The sequence below is a fragment of the Elephas maximus genome, chromosome 14 (assembly GCF_024166365.1).
Source record: "Elephas maximus indicus isolate mEleMax1 chromosome 14, mEleMax1 primary haplotype, whole genome shotgun sequence".
Taxonomy (NCBI): Eukaryota; Metazoa; Chordata; class Mammalia; order Proboscidea; family Elephantidae; genus Elephas; species Elephas maximus.
Window position 1 is genome coordinate 19628856 of NC_064832.1, and position 23718 is coordinate 19652573.

The window sequence follows — 23718 nt, forward strand, 5'->3', positions numbered from 1 at the left end:
CAGGGGTACAGGCCACGAGACGGGAACAAGGACAGAAAAAATACTCATGTTACCCCATGGTCCATGCATCTGCATGTAGCGTTTCATCCCAGTAAGGCCCTTTTCTAACTTCTTTGCCTGGGTGACTCCTAGTTTCCCATGAAAACTCAATTCAGGCAATTTCTTTTCCAGGAAGCTTCCTCTAAAACCTTCAGATAAAGTTAGGAGCCATTTTTCTGGGCTTCAGGAAGACAGCTATAGCACAGCTTTCATAACTTGCACTGTGATAACTGTGTTTATGTCATTTTCTGGTACTTGAGGACAAGGTCTCTACTTGAGGGCAAGGACATTGATTTTGATTTTGTATCACCAGAATGTAGCAAACAGGAAGGACTCTCCTGAGTAAGTGTATGAATGACTGAATGAACACATGGAAGGCAGAAAGGGAAGGAAGGAGGAGAAAATAAAAGAAACATCCATGAAGGAGGAAGCACATAGAGTGTTTGTGAAGTCTGTTCACAAACACAGTTGTGTTTAGCCACCATTTTCTACATTGGTAAGTATTGCAGTACACACACACATACTCACTGAGCTTCATTTTATTATCTAAGCCAGAGTAAAATTTCAGGCTCTAGGGAACTTCTGGAAAAAACCTGAACTTAGCCTAGGGCTTGTGTCTTTCCTTTTGGTGTCCCCAGTCTTTGGCACATAACAGGTACCCTGTACGTGCTTGTGGAATAGCTGTTGGAGAGTGAGAGCATTGCGGTGACTCCATAGAAGCTTTTGCCCAGAGCCGGCTAATTCTCTTCACTAACCTCCTCATGTATTATTGTATTAGGCAGCTGCCAATAGGATCTCCAGCTTCACCCAGTGATGAAAGTGGAGGATCTGGGAAGGGTGAAAAGAAGTTCTGTAGCTGCCTGGGAAAATCACTATGTTTAGATGCCGTGGTGAAAAACAACAGCACCTATAATTTAGAATGGCAGCAGTGCTGTGGAAAAAGGAAAAGCGGAACGTTTTAAACAGATATGTAGGGATCTGGCAACTGGGCAGCCTAAGCCAAGACCATGGCAAAGAGAGAACTGAGGAGGGAGGATTGCAGGCCCTTAGTTTACTCTGTGGCTCCAAGGGGCCTGCCACTGATTGCTTCCTAAAGCTAATGAGAAAGGGAACAGAATGGCAGAAAGAATAAAAACATCCTACATGTTTTTTTCCCCACTTCCGTATCACCTGGAAGCAATCTACCGACACACAAATTAACTTCAGTATCACAGATTACCAAATTACAGCACAAACACTATGTAAACCCTAGAGAGGTTTTCTGTATGTTTCTGTTTCCAAAATTACTGACCTCTATTTAGAAAAATTGTGAATACACCTCATATGTTCAAAGGAAAATGAAGATCGGCATAATTTATAAGGCAACTTGAGGAACTATTTATATCTCAAAATTACCAAAAGTTTTTTAGGAACTGTAATGTTTGTGTTTCATAAATTTCCAAAGATAATTTACTGGATTTCTGTATTTATTCAGGAAACATGTGGGCTGGGATAAGCTGTTAAATCCATAATTTCAAAAACTGGCAATTCTTGTCATATTTAGTGATGAGCAACAGAAAAATATAGGTCATTAAATAATGACCCAAGAAAAAATACCCCTCAATTTGAATGTGAACATTTGTGCCAAAAAAAAGACAGAAATGATCACTGGCAAACCAGATAATCGCATCTGAATAATGGAAAGCGGCTTATCTTATTGCTAGCTCTTCATTGTCAACCATAGTGGAGCTGAGCTGGAAGTAACAGTTTTATACGGAAAAGCCACTCATTTGAGAACCAAGAGAAGATGTCTAGTACACAGTGGAATTTTTCAAAAATATCATCCTTAAACTAATATCTATATCTGTGACAAATGAAAGCAACAAAAAAGAGTTGTTTACCCTGAAGGTCTACACATTTTTGTCAGAATAGTAAAATAGTTTCTCTATTTGAAATTTAATTGGTTAATCTTTTTTTTAGTTATTTATTTAAATCAGCATCAAACAAATGTTTTATAAATAATTTAAAGTTCACGTTTACTATTTTCATGTTTTATGGGATATAAATTTATCAATTTCAAAGGATGAACTTATACAATACTTTGGACATATACAATTTTGAGTTCAACTGTGGAAGGAACGTAAACAATCACTTTCAGATACGAATTAAGAGAAAATGGCTGCACCTCATTTAATCAGCTGTACAGGAAGTTGTGGGAATTGAATTCCAAGCTTTAAAAACCTTGTGTTAAATTAAATGTCTAACGACCTGTCACAGTCCTGTCAGCCGGCTGACAAGTCCTGAACAGGCATTTGCTTCATCCACTGTACGGTGGCTGGCACTGAAACGTAACGTTCCTAAGAGGACTGGGGATCTGCGATGCACGCTGCCTTGCCTAGCAACAGCAGGTGTGTACACACGCAGGAAGAGAAGGCGGGGAGGGCTTCACATGCCCCAGAGAACAGCAGGAGATAAGACTCAGCTAGAGGAATGACGCCTTCTATTCCTTTTTCGGGTATCATAATTATTTAGATCACTCAATGTAGTCTCTTGTATTAAAATCCTACCACAGTCCTAGCATTTCTGTGAGTGTTATTGTGACATAGGAGCCCTGGTGGCCAAGTGGTTAAGAGCCCAGCTGCTAACCAAAAGGTTGGCAGTTCATATTCGCCAGCCGTGGAAACCCTACGGGGCAATTCTACTCTGTCCTATGAGGTTGTTATGAGTCGGACTCGACTGAACATCAATGAGTTTTTATTGTGATATCAGTCCCTGATTCTGAGGTACAGTAGCCAGGTTCAAGGTCAGTTTCAAAAGGCATGCATAATCAACTCCTAAAATACATTAAAAAAATACTACCCAGAAGGGCACATTAAAATTGAGTGTGTTGTATACAATCTGTGTTGGTTTTGAAAGCCTATAATGGAAGGAGTTACAGTATAGACAGTCTTACGAGCTGGGATAAAATTTTTATATTATATTTTTTTTGCGTGAGTGTATATTTTAATAAAAATGGTCCAAAGTACTTAGTATACTAATAGATCGTAAGAGGGATAAATTCCTTGTTAATATTCAAAAGTATAATACAACCCGAGAGACACGGGTGAATATTCATTACAAATATTAAATTCATAAAAAAGACACCAACTTTTTGCACAGCATAGTACACAGTAGAGTGGTGTATAGCATTTTCCTGCACTTTCAATATTGAAAGCTTTCACTATTGAGAGCCCATGAGGGAATAAACAAAAGCAATGGTAATAATAATAATAATAGAGAGCTACTCTTTCATGAGCAAATAAGCTCATGCTAAGGAAGTATGCTAAGCTGGGTACTTGTATTATCATGCTTTATCTTCCCAACCAATTTACGAGGTAGGCAGTATTTTCTCATTCTAGAAGGAAGAAAACAGAATCTTAATGGATAATTTGCTCAACATCACATACCTGGTAAGAGGCAAAAAAGAGAATTATATCCAATCCATAGGTCACATGCTTTTAATACAATATTTTATTTCGACCACAAAGACATGACATTTTGGCAATGGTTGTTAAATCCTTCAGATGATGAGAAATCTATCTAAAAGAAGGCAGGCATGGCCATGGTATGTGTACTAGAGGTGGGTGGAAAGCTTTTATTTCTCTAATGTGCTCAGGTTAGTCATCACGTAACAGGTGAAATAATAATGCAGGAGTCTTTCCCTCCCATCTACTTTTAAGGAACAATCACTTATTCACTGCTGGGTCTTTATCGCTTTTCCCCAAGTCTACGCTCCCTTTTTAAATAGGCTACACACACACACATATACTTTTTTTCTTCTTACCAGACTCTTGGGTCTTGTCGTGCAAATTGGGGAACTAAAGAAATGCAAGTTCTGAGAGTCCTGAGATACTAAGTAGAGAGGAGGACAGCCATAAAAGAACAAAGTTCTGGGCAGCTGTGGTGCAATGAATTGCTTAATATATGGCTCTTCTAACCATAGTCTTTGTGACTCACACACGATGATTGATGGGACTACACAAATAAGGTATATGGACCCCCAAAGAAGGGATTGGTCAGTTTTGCCATCCTGCTAGGCTTAAAATGAGCCATCCCAGAGGCAGGATGAGAGGGTCTCACCACCACCAAAAAAGAAGAGCCAGGAGTAGAGAACATCTTTTGACCTGGGATACCTGCACTGAGAAGCTCCTGGAACCAGAAGACTGAGAGACAGAGAGCTGTAACACTGAAGACAGTGAAAAGCAGAGGCAGTAGAACTAAGAGACTGGCAGGAGACACCCAGCCTAGAGTGAGAGAACTGAGTGCCTTTGAGCAGGCGGCTTGCTGGCAGAGTAGGGTGCCTCCAGACACTTGGGGGAGTTAGGTTTGTCTATCCCCGGCACTAGAAATGATCGCCTTCAGGCTGAGGCTTACTGGAGGTGTGCGGTGCCTTCTGGCACTTATCTGTAGAGCTAAAAGAGCTTTGTGACACTTGCCAGAGCAGGGCAGGGGCCTGGCTGAGGGGCTAAGGGGCCAAAGGCCAGAGGGGGGCTTGCCTGTGGGCACAACTGAGAAGAGGCTGTCCTTATGGAGGAACTGTATTCTGAGCATTCCTGAACTGGAACTGTAACCTGTTACTTCCCTAATAAACCCCATAATTGTGAGTATTGATGAGTTCTGTGTGGCCATTGCAATAAATTATTGAATCCAGTAGAGAAGTAGAGAGCGCCCTGGAAGGATGGTTGGTGTCAAAATTGGTAAAGATGGTGGAGAGGGAAAGCATGTCTGATCTCTGCCTCACAGCAATTAGCCTTGGGCTGTTGATCTGGATTCTCCTTCCCCCTTGTGAAGTTAGAGGAGGTCAGGTAATGATGCCTCCACCATGCCATTTTTATAGCAGCCATAATAGAATAAGGAAATAGCAGGGTGGGCAATGAGGTGAGGAGGAAGAGAGGAGGAAACTTGAAGGAAGCATTGGGGTATGCCATGAACACAATGGCATACTTTAGCCAAATCTCTGCCTGTGGGTCTGAAAGAGCTGCTAGCTTTAAAAGCTGCCCAGGTGACTTTGATGATTACCATGATTAGCACATTTTATAGCCACGTTTTCTCTATCTGAGAAAGTCAAAGAAATGCACAGAAGCTGTAACTCAAGAGTCAAACTTTGATAAATCTGAGTAGCTCTCAACCTTGACTGCACAATAGAACCATTTGAGCTGTTTTTAAAAAAAATGGCACCATGCTTCCGGACATGTTCTAGTTGAACTGATCTGAGGGTGGGATCCAAGTAGCAGTACATTTTTATTTTTTAAAAACTTCCATGGCAATTCTAATATGTACCCAGGTGAAAAACCCTGCATTAGGGGAGCCAGTTGAAATACAGCAGAGGTCATTCTGTGTGAAGAGAATCTTGGGTATAAAGACCCAAAGGCATAAAATAGTATGACCGTATTAATGAGTGTTTCAGTTTGGCTGAGATATGGACTATAAGTAGTGATGGTGGAAGTGATGAAAGATGACGCTGAAGATTTAGGTAGAAACCATCTAACGGTTGCTATGGTATTTGGACTTTATACGAGTATGAGGGATGGACATTGCAATGCTTTCAACAGACCTCACAGCTCAAATTTAAGGTTACCAAACTGAAGGGTTCCTAAGATGTTGGGCTTTGACTGCTACAGCCAGTAAAGCCCTGGGTAAACCCAGAAGGTTGGTTGGTCTCCCTATATTTACCTTTCCTAAAAAACAAAACAGAAGAAAACAAAAGGCCTCTAGTGGCGATGGACTGGAGGAAGCAAGGCTATAAGCAGGGTATGCAGCTGAAGAATCAAAATGTGAAAACAAATAACAAGACGCCAAGTCAGCATTTGCAATAAAGCAGTGTTGGCACTGGGTACTGGGTTGGGTGCTGCTGCCATAGCAAAAAGCAATCATTCGGACTTGGGAATAAGTTAGGGGAAGGAGTCTCAGAGAACGTGGTATTTGAGGAGAGAGTTGGAGGACACAGATGTCTTCTAAAAGTTTCAGACATATAGGAGGCAAAAAGGATAGGAACATGGTCAACAATATAAAATCTGATTCAAGTAACCCAGTGTGTGGTAAATAAATAACCAAACCAAACTACAGTGAAAGCATTACCAACTTTATTACATGAATGTCAAAGATATTTCAGCAGAAACATCTCAGTCATGGAAGGGAAGGGCATATGTATTGCCTTTTCATATTTCACCCCTATGAGTAGTCTCTTATCTTTGTAAAATAGTTCATTCATATCCTTGAGACAAAGTCTCCACAGCATGAGATTTTTTCCCCCCAAAAGTATACATACTCTGATGTGGAATTTACCAGGCATAAGAAAATATGAGAGCTATATTTTAGACTTCCCAGACTTGGATCAGAGTTTAAAAAAAGAGGAAAATGAAATATTCAAAGATAATCAACAGCTAGGCATAACAAGTGTCAGCTCCTCTGCCCAATTCACCCCAAGTAAAAAGGACTGCATGGCTAAAACTGGCCACCAGAGCCGAATGGCTCTAAGAGGACAGAGCCATTGTTTACCGATGCCATCCCAAGAGGTTCAGATGCAACAGCCAGAAATCAATGTCATCACTGATTTCTCTGTGATTTTTTTTTTTTCCTTTTTTGGTGGAGATGGGTAGTGGTGTATTCTTGAGTGTTGGCAGTTTCCAAAAAAAAAAAAAATGTATATGTATATATATATATACACACACACATATATATAAATAGAGATGCTATTTCATCCGAGCTACTAAATGGCATCTAATTAGGGATCTCCAGAAGGAATTCCCAGGATAGATTTCAGGTAGATACAGAATACAAATGATTTTGTTTGTTGTTAATACAAAGTTCATTGTGTAGTAAGTCTGGATTTCAATTATCAATTATTGCCTTGTGCAAATGAAATCTGAATTAAGAAAACAATTTTTGGCATTATAAAACCAAAAACCAAACCCGTTGCCCTTGAGTTGATTCTGACTCATGGCAACCCCATGTATTACAGTGTAGAACTGCACTCCATAATCTTGATGGAAGCCAATCACCAGGCCTTTCTTCTGCAGTACTTCAGGGTCAGTTTGAACCACCAACCTTTTTGTTAGTAGTTGAGTGCAAACAGTTTTCGTCACTCCGGGACCTGCTTTGGCAGGATAGATTTATCAAGAAAAAATTTATGAAATAAATAAAAGAAAGCCCATGCAGTAAAGATAAGTCTATCCCTAGGCAAAGTTTGAAGAAGAAAAAATTCCTTTGCTTCTTTTCTCTTCATTATTTAAGTGCTTCTCCAATCACCCAGTACTCTTCTGATGCCTCCCCCTTCCTCCTTCCTCATCTCCCACCTGAGGTTTTCACTGGCCATATTGGGGCCACATCCTTTGTCCTTCCCCAATCCCTGGATTCCAGCTACTAGAATTGCTGGTTATGAGATAATGTTCATTATCCCAGAGTTTGATCAACACTGCTATGACATCATTAGTTCAGTGTTAACAGAAACAAGAAAATTCTTGTTTCTATGCCTGCTGCTTAGAAAAAATATATATATAAGTGTAAAAATACCTATTATGTGTGATATAATGTAGGCTTTTAATTTTGGATAATACTAAAGAAAACCCAGAATTAGTCTGCAGTCAAATCCTTGCGACAAGATTGGTTTACTATTAGTACTCATAGGAGCACTATTAGATTAAACCAAACGTTATGATTTAATCAGGCAAAGAAACCTTCCAGAACTCTGTCTGCAGCCATATTCAGGTGCCTTCATTGCTGAGCACCTATCACATATCAGGCATGGCACTCTGGCAGGTGAGTAAGACAGATGTGTTCCTGATATTCATAGCCTGGAGGAGGAGAAGGCAAGGAAATGATACAGTGCAATATAGTCGTGTATAATGAAGCCATTTATCCCAGAGACTGCTTTATAGCATGCTTGCTGGGAGAGGTAAGACCTGAGAAAAGCTTTAAAGAGAAAGTGGGACTTAGCCTTGTGATGATTAATGAGAAGGAATTTCAACACATAAAGAAATGGTCCAAAGGCCAACTTCAAACTTTTTTAGTCTAAAACATAGAACACGTGAGAAAATTATGGTAAAACAATTTCATTTAAGACACATGATCTTACTAGAAAATCTTAGATCAAATATTTTGAAGTCAATAATTTCCGAATAATCTAGGAATATGTTTCCTAAAATGGGACCTGATTTCAAATAATCTATATGAGTATAATGTTATAGCTAACTTTATAGTGTTATTAGCCTTCTAATGTCAGTTTGCTTTCAAAAAATGTCAACTCATGGGAACTATGCTTATTGATACCAAATGAATGATAGTCCAGAACAACCTTGTAGGTATTTTGTTTTAATTTTTTCCTCTATTATAATCTTCAAAGAAGAAAGAAAAAAATGAAAATGCAGTGTCTTTAAAGAAATGTATCTTTTTAATATATGACTAATTCTTGTCTCCTTTTACTTGCTATATATTTTCAGCTACCCTTTATCCTCTTCTATTATTAGGTTTTATCACCCTCCAATTCCACAACTTCATATTATTAGCAAAAAGTACAAGTGTCTTTCACACCCATCTGTCAGTTTGTCCTACCATGGTGGCTTACATGTTGTTATGACACTGGAGGCTATGCCACCAGTATTTCAAATACCAGCAGGGTCACCCATGGTGGACAGCTTTCAGTGCAGCTTCTAGACTAATGCTAGGAAGAAAGGCCCCAGTGATCTACTTCTGAAAACTAGCCAATGAAAGCCCTATAGAGCACAACAGAATATTGTCCGAAATAGTGCTGGAAGATGAGCTTCCAGGATGGAAGGCACTCAGAATACACAGTGGCTACAATGGTCTTGAGCATACCCACGATTGTGAAGATGGTGCAGAACTAGGCACCATTTCATTCTGTTGTACACGGGGTCACTATGAGTCAGAGTTTACATGACGATGACTAAGAACAAGTGTCTTAAAAGAAGTTTTAGAAATTATCAAATGCTTTCCATTAACTATAACAATTTGGATTTCAATTATCAATTGAAAGGGCAGAGACAGGTCACCACAGAGTGGCAAATACCCAAATATTGCTTGGAATGTGTCCTGGAAAATATATGTTTAAAAGAGTTAATAAAGGAAGAAATGAATTAATAAATAAAATGCATAAAAAAATTTTTAGGTAAAAATATAAACAGATACTAATATGCAAGAAATAAAGTATTGGTCTTAGACAACTCTTTGACAAGACTTTGGTGGCTTTAGTTGATTATTTACAGGATTCAGTTATGAGGATATGGTAAAGGAGTTCATAAATATTTTGTTCTTATGACTTCACAAAAGGCATTGTGGCCAAAGACAAAGTTAAATCAGCTATAATATCAGGGCCCAAATCAGTATAGAAATAAAAGGAGGCCAGGATGGTTCCCTTATTGCAGAGAGAGCAAAAATGCCACAGGGGAGCAGAGCAGGCTGTCACTGTGATCTTCGTTTCCTTATATGGGTGGAAGATCCTGGAAAATTTATAGGACAATACCAACACTGAACATACATATCCTGAAAGAAGTCCTCTGTAATCATCCTGTCAATCCCTTCAACTCTCACCTCAACCATAGAAAACTAGGAAAAACATTATTGTGTTAATAATGGATCTTGAAATACGTTTGGCTCAAAATCTGACTCCACATCAAAACCTTGCCTCATTTTATCAACCCTAACGTATACAATCACTTATCATTTCCATGTTTAATGCTTTCAAAATGTTTAATCATGTGAAGTTTTTCATCACTTAATTTTATATTTTACATCCAAATTAGTCTAGTCCCTTAAAATATCAGATCCCTGAGTACTAAACATGAGAAAATGAGTAGGCACCTGTTGAGATGGACTGAATTGGCACATGTGATTTTAGACCCAGAGGGAAAGCACAGAAAAGAAACTATTAACCTGGGTGTTAGGAAAAAGTTTGTCTCAACTGGTTTAGGCTCTTATGACAACTCAATTAGATTGATTAGTAAAATATAAAAAAAAAAAAAAGAATTTTTTTTTTGTATACAGGAAAAATTCAAGGAAGTAAATTTAGGCATATGGAAACTTAAAACTTTAGTAAACAGCAATAAATAAGGCAGTCAGGGCTAAATGTGGAATAATCAAAGCCAAATTAAAAAGAAATCAATTATATTTTTTAATTATTACTCAGAAGTCTGTCTTTTTTTCCTCTTACATTTTATAGAGATATATATATGCATATATTGTTCTTGAAAACCTAATTAGTGTCATTAGAGAGTAAATTAGAGAACCAATATTTTCTGGAGACAGAAGTAGCCAGCATTTTGAAGCTTATCCAACCACTGACAATGATAGAAATAACAACACTGGCTAAGTTGGGTTAGAAGTGTAACAGATGTGAATTTTCTTTATTTAATACTTAAAATCCATGGAAACACCTTCAGAAATTTATTACTCCCTTAAAATTAACTTTTTTACCTTCTTGTTCCTGACAAATCAAGAAACCAAACAAGACATAAGAGGAATCTTAGTATTTTCATCTGTTGTTTGATTAAAGACTTTTCCTTCATTAATAATGCATAATAATGTAGTAATGTATTTTATTATACTAAATGCTTATGCATCATACATCTACTCATTTTATACTTACTAAAAATCTGTAAGGAAAATAATATATACATATATGCACACATATATACATATTTATACACATGTATATATCCATATACATGTATAGAAACACAAATGTTATAAATATTATGTCTGTTAAACAGATGAGAAATATGGATCTCAAAGAGATCAATGCACTCCCTATAGTTATGAACTCCTCGGTCTTGAGAGTCTAAAACCAGCATTGTTCCATTTTACCACGGCATATATGCACATCTTAACAGAGATGTAAAAAACCATTGCCAATTATTAAACCACTTCTTTCCACCCTTAAGTGTGATTCATATTTATTAATCTGGCAAACACTAAATGTCATCTGCTTACAGTTAAATAGAAAATGCTCTCAAACCCCAAATTAATTTTTTGAGTCTCAGCTTACTTCACACTGTGATTAAATTCTATTGCATTTTTATTGGAACTAGAAAACTGTGGAGAAAGTCTTGCAACACTCACCTCTTTTTGACGGTACTTAATAGCCAATTTTAATCTCGCGAGATCATTTCCACTTTGTTCTTCTATCAGACTGTTGTCATCTCGGTAATTAAGAATGATTTCCAGTTCTCTGGAACTCCTTGTCTGATCCAGAAGGTCCTTAGCAAATTGTTTGCATTGCCGTGACAGCTCCTCATACTCTGACTTGAATTCATTTTCCACCTTGCTCAGTTCCTGCAGCTCCCAACTTAACTGAAAGGCTGTGAGGAAAGGGTCTTCACTGGACAGCGCGATGAGGGAGGGGCTGGCCAAGGCCTTGTAGATGTTGAGTCTGGAGCGTGAGTGGCGGAGACTGTCTACGTCTGAACTCGAGACACATTCAACACAATTACAGCGGACCTCATGGGGCCGGGGCACCGAGACTCCTTTCTGAACTAAAAGTTTTATTATCTCATAATTATTTGTATGGGCAGCCAAAATGATTGGTGTTATGTCTGGAGTGAATTCAGAGAACTGCTTATCCAGGAGTATGGGAGGTACCTGGAAAAAAAAACAAAGCAGAGATTATAAATATTTATTCACTTGTTCAAGCCTGTAAATTTCAAACAGCATGCTATAGTAATGTTGGGGAAGGGTCATAAATTTTTTGCCAGGTTTTTGTAGGAGAGATATGGCCTTTTTTTATTTTTCAAAACACAAGAGAAAATGTTTTTTTCAATATAGTGACATTTTTTCTTTATTTAATCTGAATTACGACATTTTACCAAATCTTCAAATAGGTGCCTATGGAAACTCTTTACTTAATAAAAGTTTTTTTTTTTTTTTGGTTCCAATCTATTTTCTAACTGACAATCTTTGCTTTTCTTTCCCAGAGACGTAGACTCTTCATATAAACAAGAAATATACTTAAAAATTAATGATTGTTATAAACTCAAGGTCGTGACCTGCAACAGAAAAATTTTAATTCTTTTTTTAAAATAATTTTTATTGTGCTTTAAGTGAAAGTTTACAAATCAAGTCAGTCTCTCACACGAGAACCCATATACACCTCGCTAAAAAAAAACACGCCCAATTACTCCCCCCCCGCCCATGAGACAGCATGCTCTCTCCCTCAACTCTCTCTTTTCGTGTTCTTTTCGCCAGCTTCTAACCCCCTCTACCTTCTCATCTCCCCTCCAGGCAGGAGATGCCAACGTAGTCTCAAGTGTCCACCTGATCCAAGAAACTCACTCCTCACCAGCATCCCTCTCCAACCCATTATCCAGTCTAATCCATGTCTGAAGAGTTGGCTTCAGGAATGGTTCCTGTCCTGGGGCAACAGAAGGTCTGCGGGCCATGACCACCAGGGTCCTTCCAGTCTCAGTCAGACCATTAAGTCTGGTCTTATGAGAATTTGGGGTCTGCATCCCACTCCTCTCCTGCTCCCTCAGGGGTTCTCTGTTGTGTTTCCTGTCACGGGAGTCATCGGTTGTAGTCGGGCACCATCTAGTTCTTTTGGTCTCAGGATGATGTAGTCGCTACTTCATGTGGCCCTTTCTGTCTCTTGGGCTCGTAATCACCTTGTGTCCTTGGTGTTCTTCATTTTCCTTTGATCCAGGTGGGTTGAGACCAACTGATACATCTTAGATGGCTGCTTGCTAGCGTTTAAGACCCCAGACGCCACTCTCCAAAGTGGGATGCAGAATGTTTTCTTAATAGATTTTATTATGTCAATTGACTTAGATGTCCCCTGAAACCATGGTCCCCAGACCCCTGCCCTTACTACGCTGGCCTTCGAAGCATTCAGTTTATTCAGGAATCTTCTTTGCTTTTGGTTTAGTCCAATTGTGCTGACCTCCCCTGTACTGTGTGCTGTCTTTCCCTTCACCTAAAGTAGTTCTTATCTACTATCCAGTTAGTGAATACCCCTCTCCCACCTTAACCTCCCTCCCCCTCTCGTAATCACAAAAGAATGTTTTCTTCTCAGTTTAAACTATTTCTCAAGTTCTTATAATAGTGGTCTTATACAATATTTCTCCTTTTGCAACTGACTAATTTCACTCAGCATAATGCCTTCCAGGTTCCTCCATGTTAGGAAATGTTTCACAGATTCCTCACTGTTCTTTATCGATTTGTAGTATTCCATTGTGTGAATATACCATAATTTATCCATTCATCTGTTGATGGGCACCTTGGTTGCTTCCATGTTTTTCCTATCATAAACAGTGCTGCAATAAACATGGGTGTGCATATATCTGTTCGTGTAAAGGCTCTTATTTCTCTAGGATATATTCCAAGGAGTGGGATTGCTGGATCGTATGGTAGTTCTATTTCTAGCTTTTTAAGGAAGCGCCAAATCAATTTCCAAAGTGGTTGTTCCATTTTACATTCCCACCAGCAGTGTATAAGTGTTGCAATTTTAATACAGCCTCTCCAACATTTATTATTTAGTGTTTTTTGGATTAATGCCAGCCTTGTTGGAGTGAGATGAAATCTCATTGTACTTTTGATCTGCATTTCTCTAATGGCTAATGATCATGAACATTTCCTCATATATCTGTTAGCTACCTGAATGTCTTCTTTAGTGAAGTGTTTATTCATATCTTTGGCCCATTTTTTAATTGGGTTATTTGTCTTTTTGCAGTTGAATTTTTGCAGTACCATGTAGATTTTAGAGATCAGGCGCTGATCAGAAATGTCATAGCTAAAAACTTTTTCCCAGTCTGTAGGTTTTACTCTTTTGGTGAAGTCTTTGGATGAGCATAAGTGTTTGATTTTTAGGAGCTCCCAGTTATCTAGTTTTTGTTCTACATTCTTTATAATGTTTTGTATACAGTTTATGCCATGTATTAGGGCTCCTAACATAGTCCCTATTTTTTCTTCCATGATCTTTATCGTTTCAGATTTTATATTTAGGTCTTTGATGCATTTTGAGTTAGTTTTTGTGCATGGAGTGAGGTATGGGTCTGGTTTTATTTTTTTGCAGTTGGATATCCAGTTATGACAGCACCATTTGTTAAAAAGACTGTCTTTTCCTCATTTAACTGTTTTGGGGCCTTTGTCAAAAATCAGCTGCTCATATATGGATGGATTTATGTCTGGATTCTCAATTCTGTTCCATTGGTCCATGTGTCTGTTGTTGTACCAGTACCAGGCTGTTTTGACTACTGTGGCACTATAATAGGCTCTAAAAACAGGTAAAGTAAGGCCTCCTACTTTGTTCTTCTTTTTCAGTAATGCCTTATTTATCCGGGGCCTCTTTCCCTTCCATATGAAATTGATGATTTGTTTCTCCATTTCGTTAAAGAATGTTGTTGGGATTTGGATCGGAATTGCGTTAAATGTATAGATCGCTTTCGGTAGAACAGACATTTTTGCAATGTTAAGTCTTCCTATCCATGAGCAAGGTATGTTCTTCCACTTATGTAAGTGTTTTTTGGTTTCTTGCAGAAGTGTACTGTAGTTTTCTCTGTATAAGTCTTTTACATCTCTGGTAAGATTTATTCCTGAGTATTTTATCTTCTTCGGGGCTACTATAAATGGCATTGATTTGGTGATTTCCTCTTCGATGTTCTTTTTGTTGGTATAGAGGAATCCAACTGATTTTTGTATGTTTCTCTTGTATCCCAATACTCTGCAGAACTCTTCTATTAGTTTCAGTAGTTTTCCGGAAGATTCCTTAGGGTTTTCAGTGTATAAGATCATGTCATCTGCAAATAGAGATACTTTTACTTCTTCCTTGCTAGTCTGGATTCCCTTTATTTCTTTATCTAGCCTAATTGCTCTGGCTAGGACTTCCAGCACAATGTTGAATAAGAGTGGTGATAAAGGGCATCCTTGTCTGGTTCCCGATATCAATGGGAAAGTTTTCAGGCTCTCTCCATTTAGGGTGATGTTGGCTGTTGGCTTTGTATAGATGCCCTTTATTATGTTGAGAAATTTTCCTTCTATTCCTATTTTTCTGAGAGTTTTAATCATGAATGAGTGTTGAACTTTGTCAAATGCTTTTTCTGCATCAATTGATAAAATCCTGTGATTCTTGTCTTTTGTTGTATTTATGTGGTGGATTACATTAACTGTTTTTCTAATGTTGAGCCATCCCTGCATATGTGGTATGAATCCCACTTGGTAACGCTGAGTTATTTTTTTGATATGTTGTTGAATTCTATTGGCTAGAATTTTGTTGAGGATTTTTGCATCTACATTCATGAGGGATAATAGAGAAAAAAAAATTTTTTTTTTTTTTGAGGGATAGAGGTCTATAATTTTTTTTTTTTGGTGACTTTACCTGGTTTTGGTATCAGGGATATGGTAGCTTCATAGAATGAGTTTGGTAGTATTCCATCCTTTTCTATGCTCTGAAATACCTTTAGTAGTAGTGGTGTTAACCTTCTCTGAAAGTTTGGTAGAACTCTGCAGTGAAGCCGTCTGGACCAGGGTTTTTTTTTTGTTGGGAGTTTTTTGATTACCTTTTCAATTTCTTCTTCGTTATGGGTCTATTTAGTTGTTCTACCTCTGTTTGTGTTAGTTTAGGTAGATAGTGTGTTTCTAGGAATTCATCCATTTCTTCTAGGTTTTCGAATTTGAGTATAGTTTTTCACAGTAATCTGATGTGATTCTTTTAATTTCATTTGGGTCTGTTGTAATATTGCCCATCTCATTTCTTATTTGGGTTATTTGCTTTCTCTTCTGTTTTTCTTTTGTCAGTTTGGCCAGTGGTTTATCAATTTTGTTGAGTTTTTCAAAAAACAGCTTTTGGTCTTATTAATTATTTCAATTGTTTTTCTGTTTTCTATCTCATTTAGTTCAGCTCTAATTTTCATTATTTGTTTTCTTCTGGTGCCTCTGGGTTTCTTTTGTTGCTCTCTTTCTATTTGTTCAAGTTGTAGTGATAGTTCTTTGATTTTGGCCCTTTCTTCTTTTTGGATATGTGCATTTATTGATAGAAATTGGCCTTTGAGCACCTCTTTTGCTGTGTCCTGAAGGTTCTGATAGGAAGTGTTTTCATTCTCATTGGATTCTATGAATTTCTTTATTCCATCCTTAACGTCTTCTATAATCCAGCCTTTTTTGAGCAGGGTATTGTTCAGTTTCCAAGTGTTTGATTTCTTTTCCCTGCTTCTCCTGTTATTGATTTCCACTTTTATGGCCTTATGGTCAGAGAAGATGCTTTGTAATATTTGAATGTTTTGGATTCTGCTAAAGATTGCTTTATTAGCTAATATGTGGTCTATTCTAGATAATGATCCATGTGCACTAGAGAAGAAAGTATATTTGGTTGCTGTTGGGTGGAGTGTTCTGTGTATGTCTAAGAGGTCAAGTTGGTTGATTGTGGCATTTAGATCTTCCATGTCTTTATTGAGCTTCTTTCTGGATGGCCTGTCCTTCACCGAAAGTGGTGTGTTGAAGTCTCCTACTATTATTGTAGAGCTGTCTATCTCACTTTTCAATGCTGATAGTTTGTTTTATGTATCTTGCAGCCCTGTCATTGGGTGCATAAATATTTAATACAGCTGTATCTTCTTGGTGTATTGTCGCTTTAATCATTATATAGTGTCCTTCCTTATCCTTTCTGATGGATTTAACTTTAAAGTCTATTTTGTCAGAAATTAATATTGCCACTCCTGCTCTTTTTTGATTGTTGTTTGCTTGATATATTTTTTTCCATCCTTTGAGTTTTAGTTTGCTTGTGTCCGTAAGTGTAAGGTGTGTCTCTTGTAGGCAGCATATAGACAGATCTTGTTTTTTAATCCATTCTGCAAATATCTGTCCCTTTATTGGTGCATTTAGCTCATTTACATTCAGGGTAATTATGGATACATATGAATTTAGTGCTATCATTTTGACGTCTTTTTTGGTGTGTTGACAGCTTCTTTTTCCCACTGGATTTTATGTGCTAAGTAGATTTTCTTTATATATTGTTCTTTCCTCATATTTGTCATTGTGGATTTTGTTTCTGCTGAGTCTGTATTTTTCCCTTGTATTTTATTTTGATGAGTAGGGTAGTTTGTCTCCTTTGTGGTTACCTTATTATTTACCCTTGTTTTTCTAAATTTATAACTAACTTTTATTTCTCTGTATTGCCGTATCCTCCTCTCCACATGGAAGGTGTATAATTACATTTCTAATTACATTTCTTAGTCCCTCTTTATTATTTTAATGTCGTTTTCTTTTATATAATAACATCGTCGTTACCCTGTGTTGGGCTTTTTTTTTTTAATCTTGCTTTGTTTTTTTTTTTTTTTTTGGATTTCCCTGTCTGGGTTGACTTCTGGTTGCTCTGCCCAGTGTTCTAGTCTTGGGTTGATATCTGATATTATTGAATTTCTAACCAAAGAACTCCCTTTAGTATTTCTTGTAGTTTTGGCTTGGTTTTTATGAATTCCCTCAACTTGTGTTTATCCAGGAATGTCTTAATTTCACCTTCATATTTAAGAGACAGTTTTGATGGATACATGATTTTTTGCAGGCAATTTTTTTCCTTCAATGTTTTGAATATGTCATGCCATTGCCTTCTTGCCTGCATGGTTTCTGCCGAGTAGTCCGAGCTTATTCTTATTGGCTCTCCCTTGTAGGTGGCTTTGCTTCTATCCCTCGCTGCTCTTATAATTGTCTCCTTATCTTTGGTTTTGGAAGTTTGATTATAATATGTCTTGGTGACTTTCTTTTAAGATCTACCTTATGTGGAGTTCGATGAGCGCCTGGATAGATATCTTTCATAATATTAGGGAAGTTTTCTGCCAACAAATCCTCAACAATATTCTCTGTATTTTCTGTTATCCCTCCCTGTTCTGGTATTCCAATCACTTGTAGGTTATTTCTCTTGATAGAGTTCCACATGATTCTTAAGCTTTCTTCATTTTTTTAAATTCTTTTATCTGATTTTTCTTTAAATATATTAGTGCCAAGTGATTTATCTTCAAATTCAGAAATTCTAGCTTCTACTTGCTCAGTTCTGCTCCTCTCTTTCTATTATCTAATTCTGTAATTTTATTGTTAATCTTTTAAATTTCTGATTGCTGTCTGTCTATGGATTCTTCTAGCTTATTAAACTTTTCATTATGTTCCTGAATAATCTTTCTGATTTCTTCAGTTGCTTTATCTGTGTGTTCCTTGGCTTGTTCTGTGTATTGCCTCATTTCCTTCCTGATGTCTTGAAGGGTTCTGTATATTAAACACTTGTATTCTGCATCTGGTAATTCCAGGAATGCACTTTCATCTAAAAGATCCCTGGATTCTTTGTTTTGAGAGCCTTTTGATGTGATCATGGCCTGTTTCTTTATGTGACTTGATATTAACTGTTTTCTCCAAGCCATCTATAAGTTATTGTATTAGTTTATGCTTGCTTACTGTGTCATAGCTGCTTGCTTTGTTTTGTTTTGGTATGCCCGTATGGGTTGCTTGAGTGAGCTAGCTGGATTATTTTCGCCTTTGGAGCTCTGGTGTCCTGTCCGCAGCTGGCTAGAGCTATTATCAGGTATAACAGTCTAGGAGTCTATTCAGTTTTCTTGTATGAATTCAGCTTAGGTTTCCAGGTAGCTGATCATCAAGTGTGTGGTACAGGCTCTCTCCTACAGTCTTATAGGGGCAGGAGTGATTGGCGTATCTGACTGCAGCAGGGGGTCATGCTCTGAACAATGCAGGGGGCTGAGAACCGACCCCCAAGTGTCTCTGAGGAAAACACGTCTCTGTTTCCTAGGGCATGCTGGTGGGTGGGCTCTGCAGAGAAACATTTTAATTCTTTAAGCAGTATTTTTTTTATATATATACTCTGGGCTTGATCTTCTGTATTTCTAACATCAAGCCTACCGATTAACGGTAGCAGCATAAGAAAAGTGGGCTAGCCTTATGCTTTTTTGTGCTCATCTCTTCCTTTCTGTTATATTTTCCAAATGACAACAGCTACTGCTAATATCATTGTTTTATCGGAAATAAACAAGCGCTTCTAATTGAATCAAGTTACTAGTGTGTTCAAGCATAATTTCCTTCAGGATATACTCTAGGGATGGCAATGACAGAAACAACAACAGTCATTATGCATCCAGCCTACAACTCATCTGTGGGTTTGTGGAAGTTGGAAACAAAGAAGAATCAGTAGTTGGAAAATATGGCCTTGGTGATAGGAACAACGCAGGAGATGGCATGATAGAATTTTGCAAGACCAATGACCTATTCATTGGAATTATCTTTCTTTCAACAACATAGATGATGACTATACACTTGGGCTTTGCTGGATGGAATACATAGGAATCAAATCAACTACGTCTGTGGAAAGAGTTGATGGAAAAGCTCAATATCATCAGTCAAAACAAGGCCATGGGCCGAGTGTGGAACAGACCACCAATTGCTCACATGCAAGTTCAAATTGAGGCTAAAGAAAATTAAAACAAATCTAAGAGAGCCAAAATAAGACTTCAAGTATATCGCACCTGAATTTAGAGAGCATATCAAGAATAGATTTGACGCATTAAACACGAATGACCAAACACTAGAGGAGTTGTGGGATGACATCAAGGGCATCATACACAAAGAAAGCAAAAGGTTGTTAAAGAGACAAGTAAGAAAGAAATACCAAAATGGATGTCAGAAGAGACTCTGAAACTTTCTCTTAAATGTAGAGTACTTAAAACAGAAGGAAGAAATGATGAAGTAACAGAGCTGAACAGAAAATTTCAACAGGTGGCTGGAGAAGACAAAGTAAAGTATTACAAGAAAATGTGAAAAGAACTGGAGTTAGAAAACCAAAAGGGAAGAACTCACTCAGTATTTTTCAAGCTGAAAGAACTGAAGAAAAAATTTAAACCTCAAGTTACAATATTGAGGGTTTGTATGGGTAAAATATTGAATTACACAGGAAGCATCAAAAGAAGATGGAAGGGATACACAGAGTCACTCTACCAAGAAGAATCAGTCAACATTCAACCATTTCAGGGGATAGCACATGATCAAGAAACTATGGTATTGAAGGAAGACGTCCAAGCTGCACTGTAGTCACTGGCAAAAAACAAGGCTCCAAGAATCAAGGAATACCAGTTGAGATGTTTCAACAAATGGATGCAGCACTAGAGGTGCTCACTCATCTATGCCAAGGAATTTGGAAGACAGCTACCTGGCCAACCCACAGTAAGAGATCCATATTTGTGTCCTTTCCAAAGAAAGGTGATCCAACAGAATGCAAAAATTACTGACCAATACCATTAATATAACATGCAAGTAAAATTTTGCTGAAGATAATTCAAAAATGGTTGTAGCAGCGCACCACCAGGAAAGTACTAGTAATTCAAGTCAGATTCAGAAGAGGACATGGAATGACAGATATCATCACTGATGTCAGATGGATCTTGGCTGAAAGCAGAGAATACTGTGAAAAGGCATTCGAATGTGTGGATCATAACAAATTATGGATAACATTGCAAAGAATGGGAATTCCAGAACATTTAATTATGCTTACGTGGAACCTGTACATAGACTAAGAAGCATTTGTTCAAATAGAGCAAGGGTATACTGCATGGTTTAAAGTCAGGAAAGGTGTGCATCAGGGTTGTATCCTTTCATCATACTTATTCAATCTGAACGCTGAGCAAATAATCTGAGAAGCTGGACTATATGAAGAAGAACACGACATTAGGATTGAAGGAAAACTCATTTACAACCTGCAATATGCAGGCGACACAACCTTGCATGCTGAAAGTAAAGAGGACTTGAAGCGCTTACTGATGAAGATCAAAGACTACAGCCTTCGGCATGGATTACACCTCAACATAAAGAAAACAAAAATCGTCACAACTGGACCTATAAGTAACATCATGATAAACAGAAAATATATCAAAGTTGTCAAAGATTTCATTTTACTTGTATCCACAATCAACACCCATGGAAGGAGCAGTCCAGAAATCAGATGATGCATTGCAGTGGGCAAATCTGCTGCAAAAGATGTATTTCATATCTTAAAAAGCAAGGATGTTACTTTAAGGACTAAGGCGCACCTGACCCAAGCCATGATATTTTCAATCGGCTCCTATGAACATGAAAACGTAGACAATGAAGAATGAAGACTGATGCATTTGACTTATGGTGTTGGTGAAGAATACTGAATACTCCACGGACTGCCAGAAAAATGAACCAATCTGTTTTGGAAAAAGTACAACCAGAATGTTCCTTAGAAGGGAGGATGGTGAGACTTCATCTCATGTACTTTGTACATGTTATCAGGAGGGACCAATCCCTGGAGAAGAGACTGTAGAGGATTAGGAAAAAAAGAGGAAGACTCTCAATGAGACTCACTGAAAAGTGGCTGCAACAATGGGCTCAAACAGCAATGACTGAGTATGGTGCAGACTGGGCAGTGTTTTGTTCTGTTGTCGCTCTGAGTTGGAAATGACTTGATGGCACCTAACAACAATGACAATTTATTGAGCATTTGTTAAACATATTAACCCTCACATTTTATTATTCCCATCTTACAGATATGGTCACTTGGCTAAGTGGAAGGCAAGTGATCTGAATTGAGGAACACCGGTCTGACACCAAAGCCTGTGTGTGTTGTACTACATATCATGTTGTTTTTCCATTTTTGGTTTAATATTTCTTTTTGCCTGCACAAAGTCATAGAGGTAGCTATAAAAAGCAAATGCTATTCAAGGCATGGTTGAAAAATGATGCTACAAGCCACATTAAAATATGCTTCTGATAGAGTGTGAAGAAACTCACAGAAGGATCAAAAAGAAATCAACCACGTAAAGAACAATAATACTCATATGAAGCTTCAATTATACTACTTTTGACTAGAGGTAAAATTTTTATATTTGAATATATAAACTTATATGTTTTAAATTCACCTGATAATTTAGAGTATTGATTTAATTTATAAGCAGCACAATATAAAGATTAAAGGGATAAAATTATCTTTTTTACGAAATTTATTTGAAAATGTATAAAGCCAGTGTGATACTGTCATAAGGATAGAAATATAGACTGATGAAACTGAATTGAGATTTCAGAAATAAACCCATACATTTGTGGCCAACTGATTTTCAACAAGGGTTGAAAGATCATTCAGTGGAGAAAAAAATAGTCTCTTCAACAAATGGTACTGGGAAAACTAGATATTCACACACAAAAAATGAAGTTGGGCTCCTACCTCACACACTGTATAAAAAATTAACTCAAAATGGATCAATGACCTAAATGTAAGAGCTTAAGATATATGTAAAGAAAAAAAACTTAGAAGAATACATAGACATAAACATTTATGACACCAAAAACTATGAAAAATAAAAGAATAAATAGATAAATTGGACTTCATCAAATTTAAAAAACAAAAAAAAACTTTTTGTGCATCCAAGGACATTATCAAGAATGTGAAAAGACAACCTACACAATGGGAGAAAATATTTGCAAATCATATATCTGATTAAAGTCTAATATTCAGAATATAAAGAACTCTTCCTAAAAAAAAAAACAAAACTCTTACTACTCAACTACAAAAAGACAAGCAATTAAAAAATGGACAAAAGGCCTGAAGAGACTTTTTTTTTTCTAAAGAAGATTTACAAATTATCAACAAGCACATGAAAAGGTGCTCACCATCATTAGTCATTAGGGAAATGCAATCAAAACCATAATGAGGTACCACTTCACACACTGTAGTTGCTGTTTGCTCTCTAGTAGATACCGACTCATAGTAACACTACAGGATAAAGTATAACTGCTCCATAGGGTTTTCTAAGTTTTAATCTTTACGGTAGCAAATAACCATGTCTTTTCTACCAAGGAGTGGCTGGTGGGTTCAAACCACTGACCTTTTGGTTAGCAGCAAAGCACTTAATCGCTGCACCACCAGGGCTCCTTCATACTTTTGCTGTTAGGCGCCATTAGGTTGGTTCTGACTCATAGCAACTCTATGTACAACAGAATGAAACACTGCTTGGTCCTGTGCCATCCTCACAATTGTTATCCTTGAACCCATTGTTTCAGCCACTGTGTCAATCCTTCTCATCGAGGGTCTTCCTCTTTTTTGATGAGACTCTACTCTACAAAGCATAATGTCTGATCTCTCCTGATGACATGTCCAAAGTATGTGAGACGTACAGATTTGTTTGTTCTTTTGGCAGTTCACAGTATATTAAGTATTCTTCGCTTAGATCATAATTCAAAGGCATTGTCATGAATTGAATTGGGTCCCCCCAAGATATCTGTCAACTTGGTTAGGTCATGATTCCCTTGTTTGATTGTATGATTGTCTACAATTTTATCTTCTGATGTGATTTCCTTGTATGTTGTAAATCCTATCACTACGATGTAATAAACTGGATTAGCGGCAATTACACTGACGATGTCTACAAGTTAGGTAGTGTCTTAAGCCAAACTCTTTTGAGATATAAAAGAGACAAGTGAGTAGAGAGACATGGGGACCTCATACCACCAAGAAAGCAGTGCCAGGAATGCAGCACATCCTTTGAACCTGAGGTTCCTGTGCTCAGATGATCCCAGACCAAGAGAAGACTGATGACAAGGACCTTTCTCCAGAGCCAACAGAGAGAGAAGGCCTTCCCCTGGAGCTGGCACCCTGAATTCAGACTTCTAGCCTAATGGACTGTGAGAGAATAAACTTCTCTTTGTCAAAGCCAT

The 23718-nt window shown here is 37.6% G+C and overlaps 1 protein-coding gene across 7 annotated transcripts in view; it reads right to left on the reverse strand.

Annotated features, from left to right (window-relative positions):
• TRPC4 (transient receptor potential cation channel subfamily C member 4) overlaps positions 1-23718 on the reverse strand; it is a 385590-nt gene that overhangs the window by 139692 nt on the left and 222180 nt on the right. For all 7 annotated transcript variants that reach the window (XM_049853360.1, XM_049853359.1, XM_049853358.1 and 4 more), the window contains exon 3: positions 11131-11649. In XM_049853360.1, the coding sequence (XP_049709317.1) occupies positions 11131-11649 (519 nt within the window). The remainder of the gene's footprint in view (positions 1-11130; positions 11650-23718) is intronic.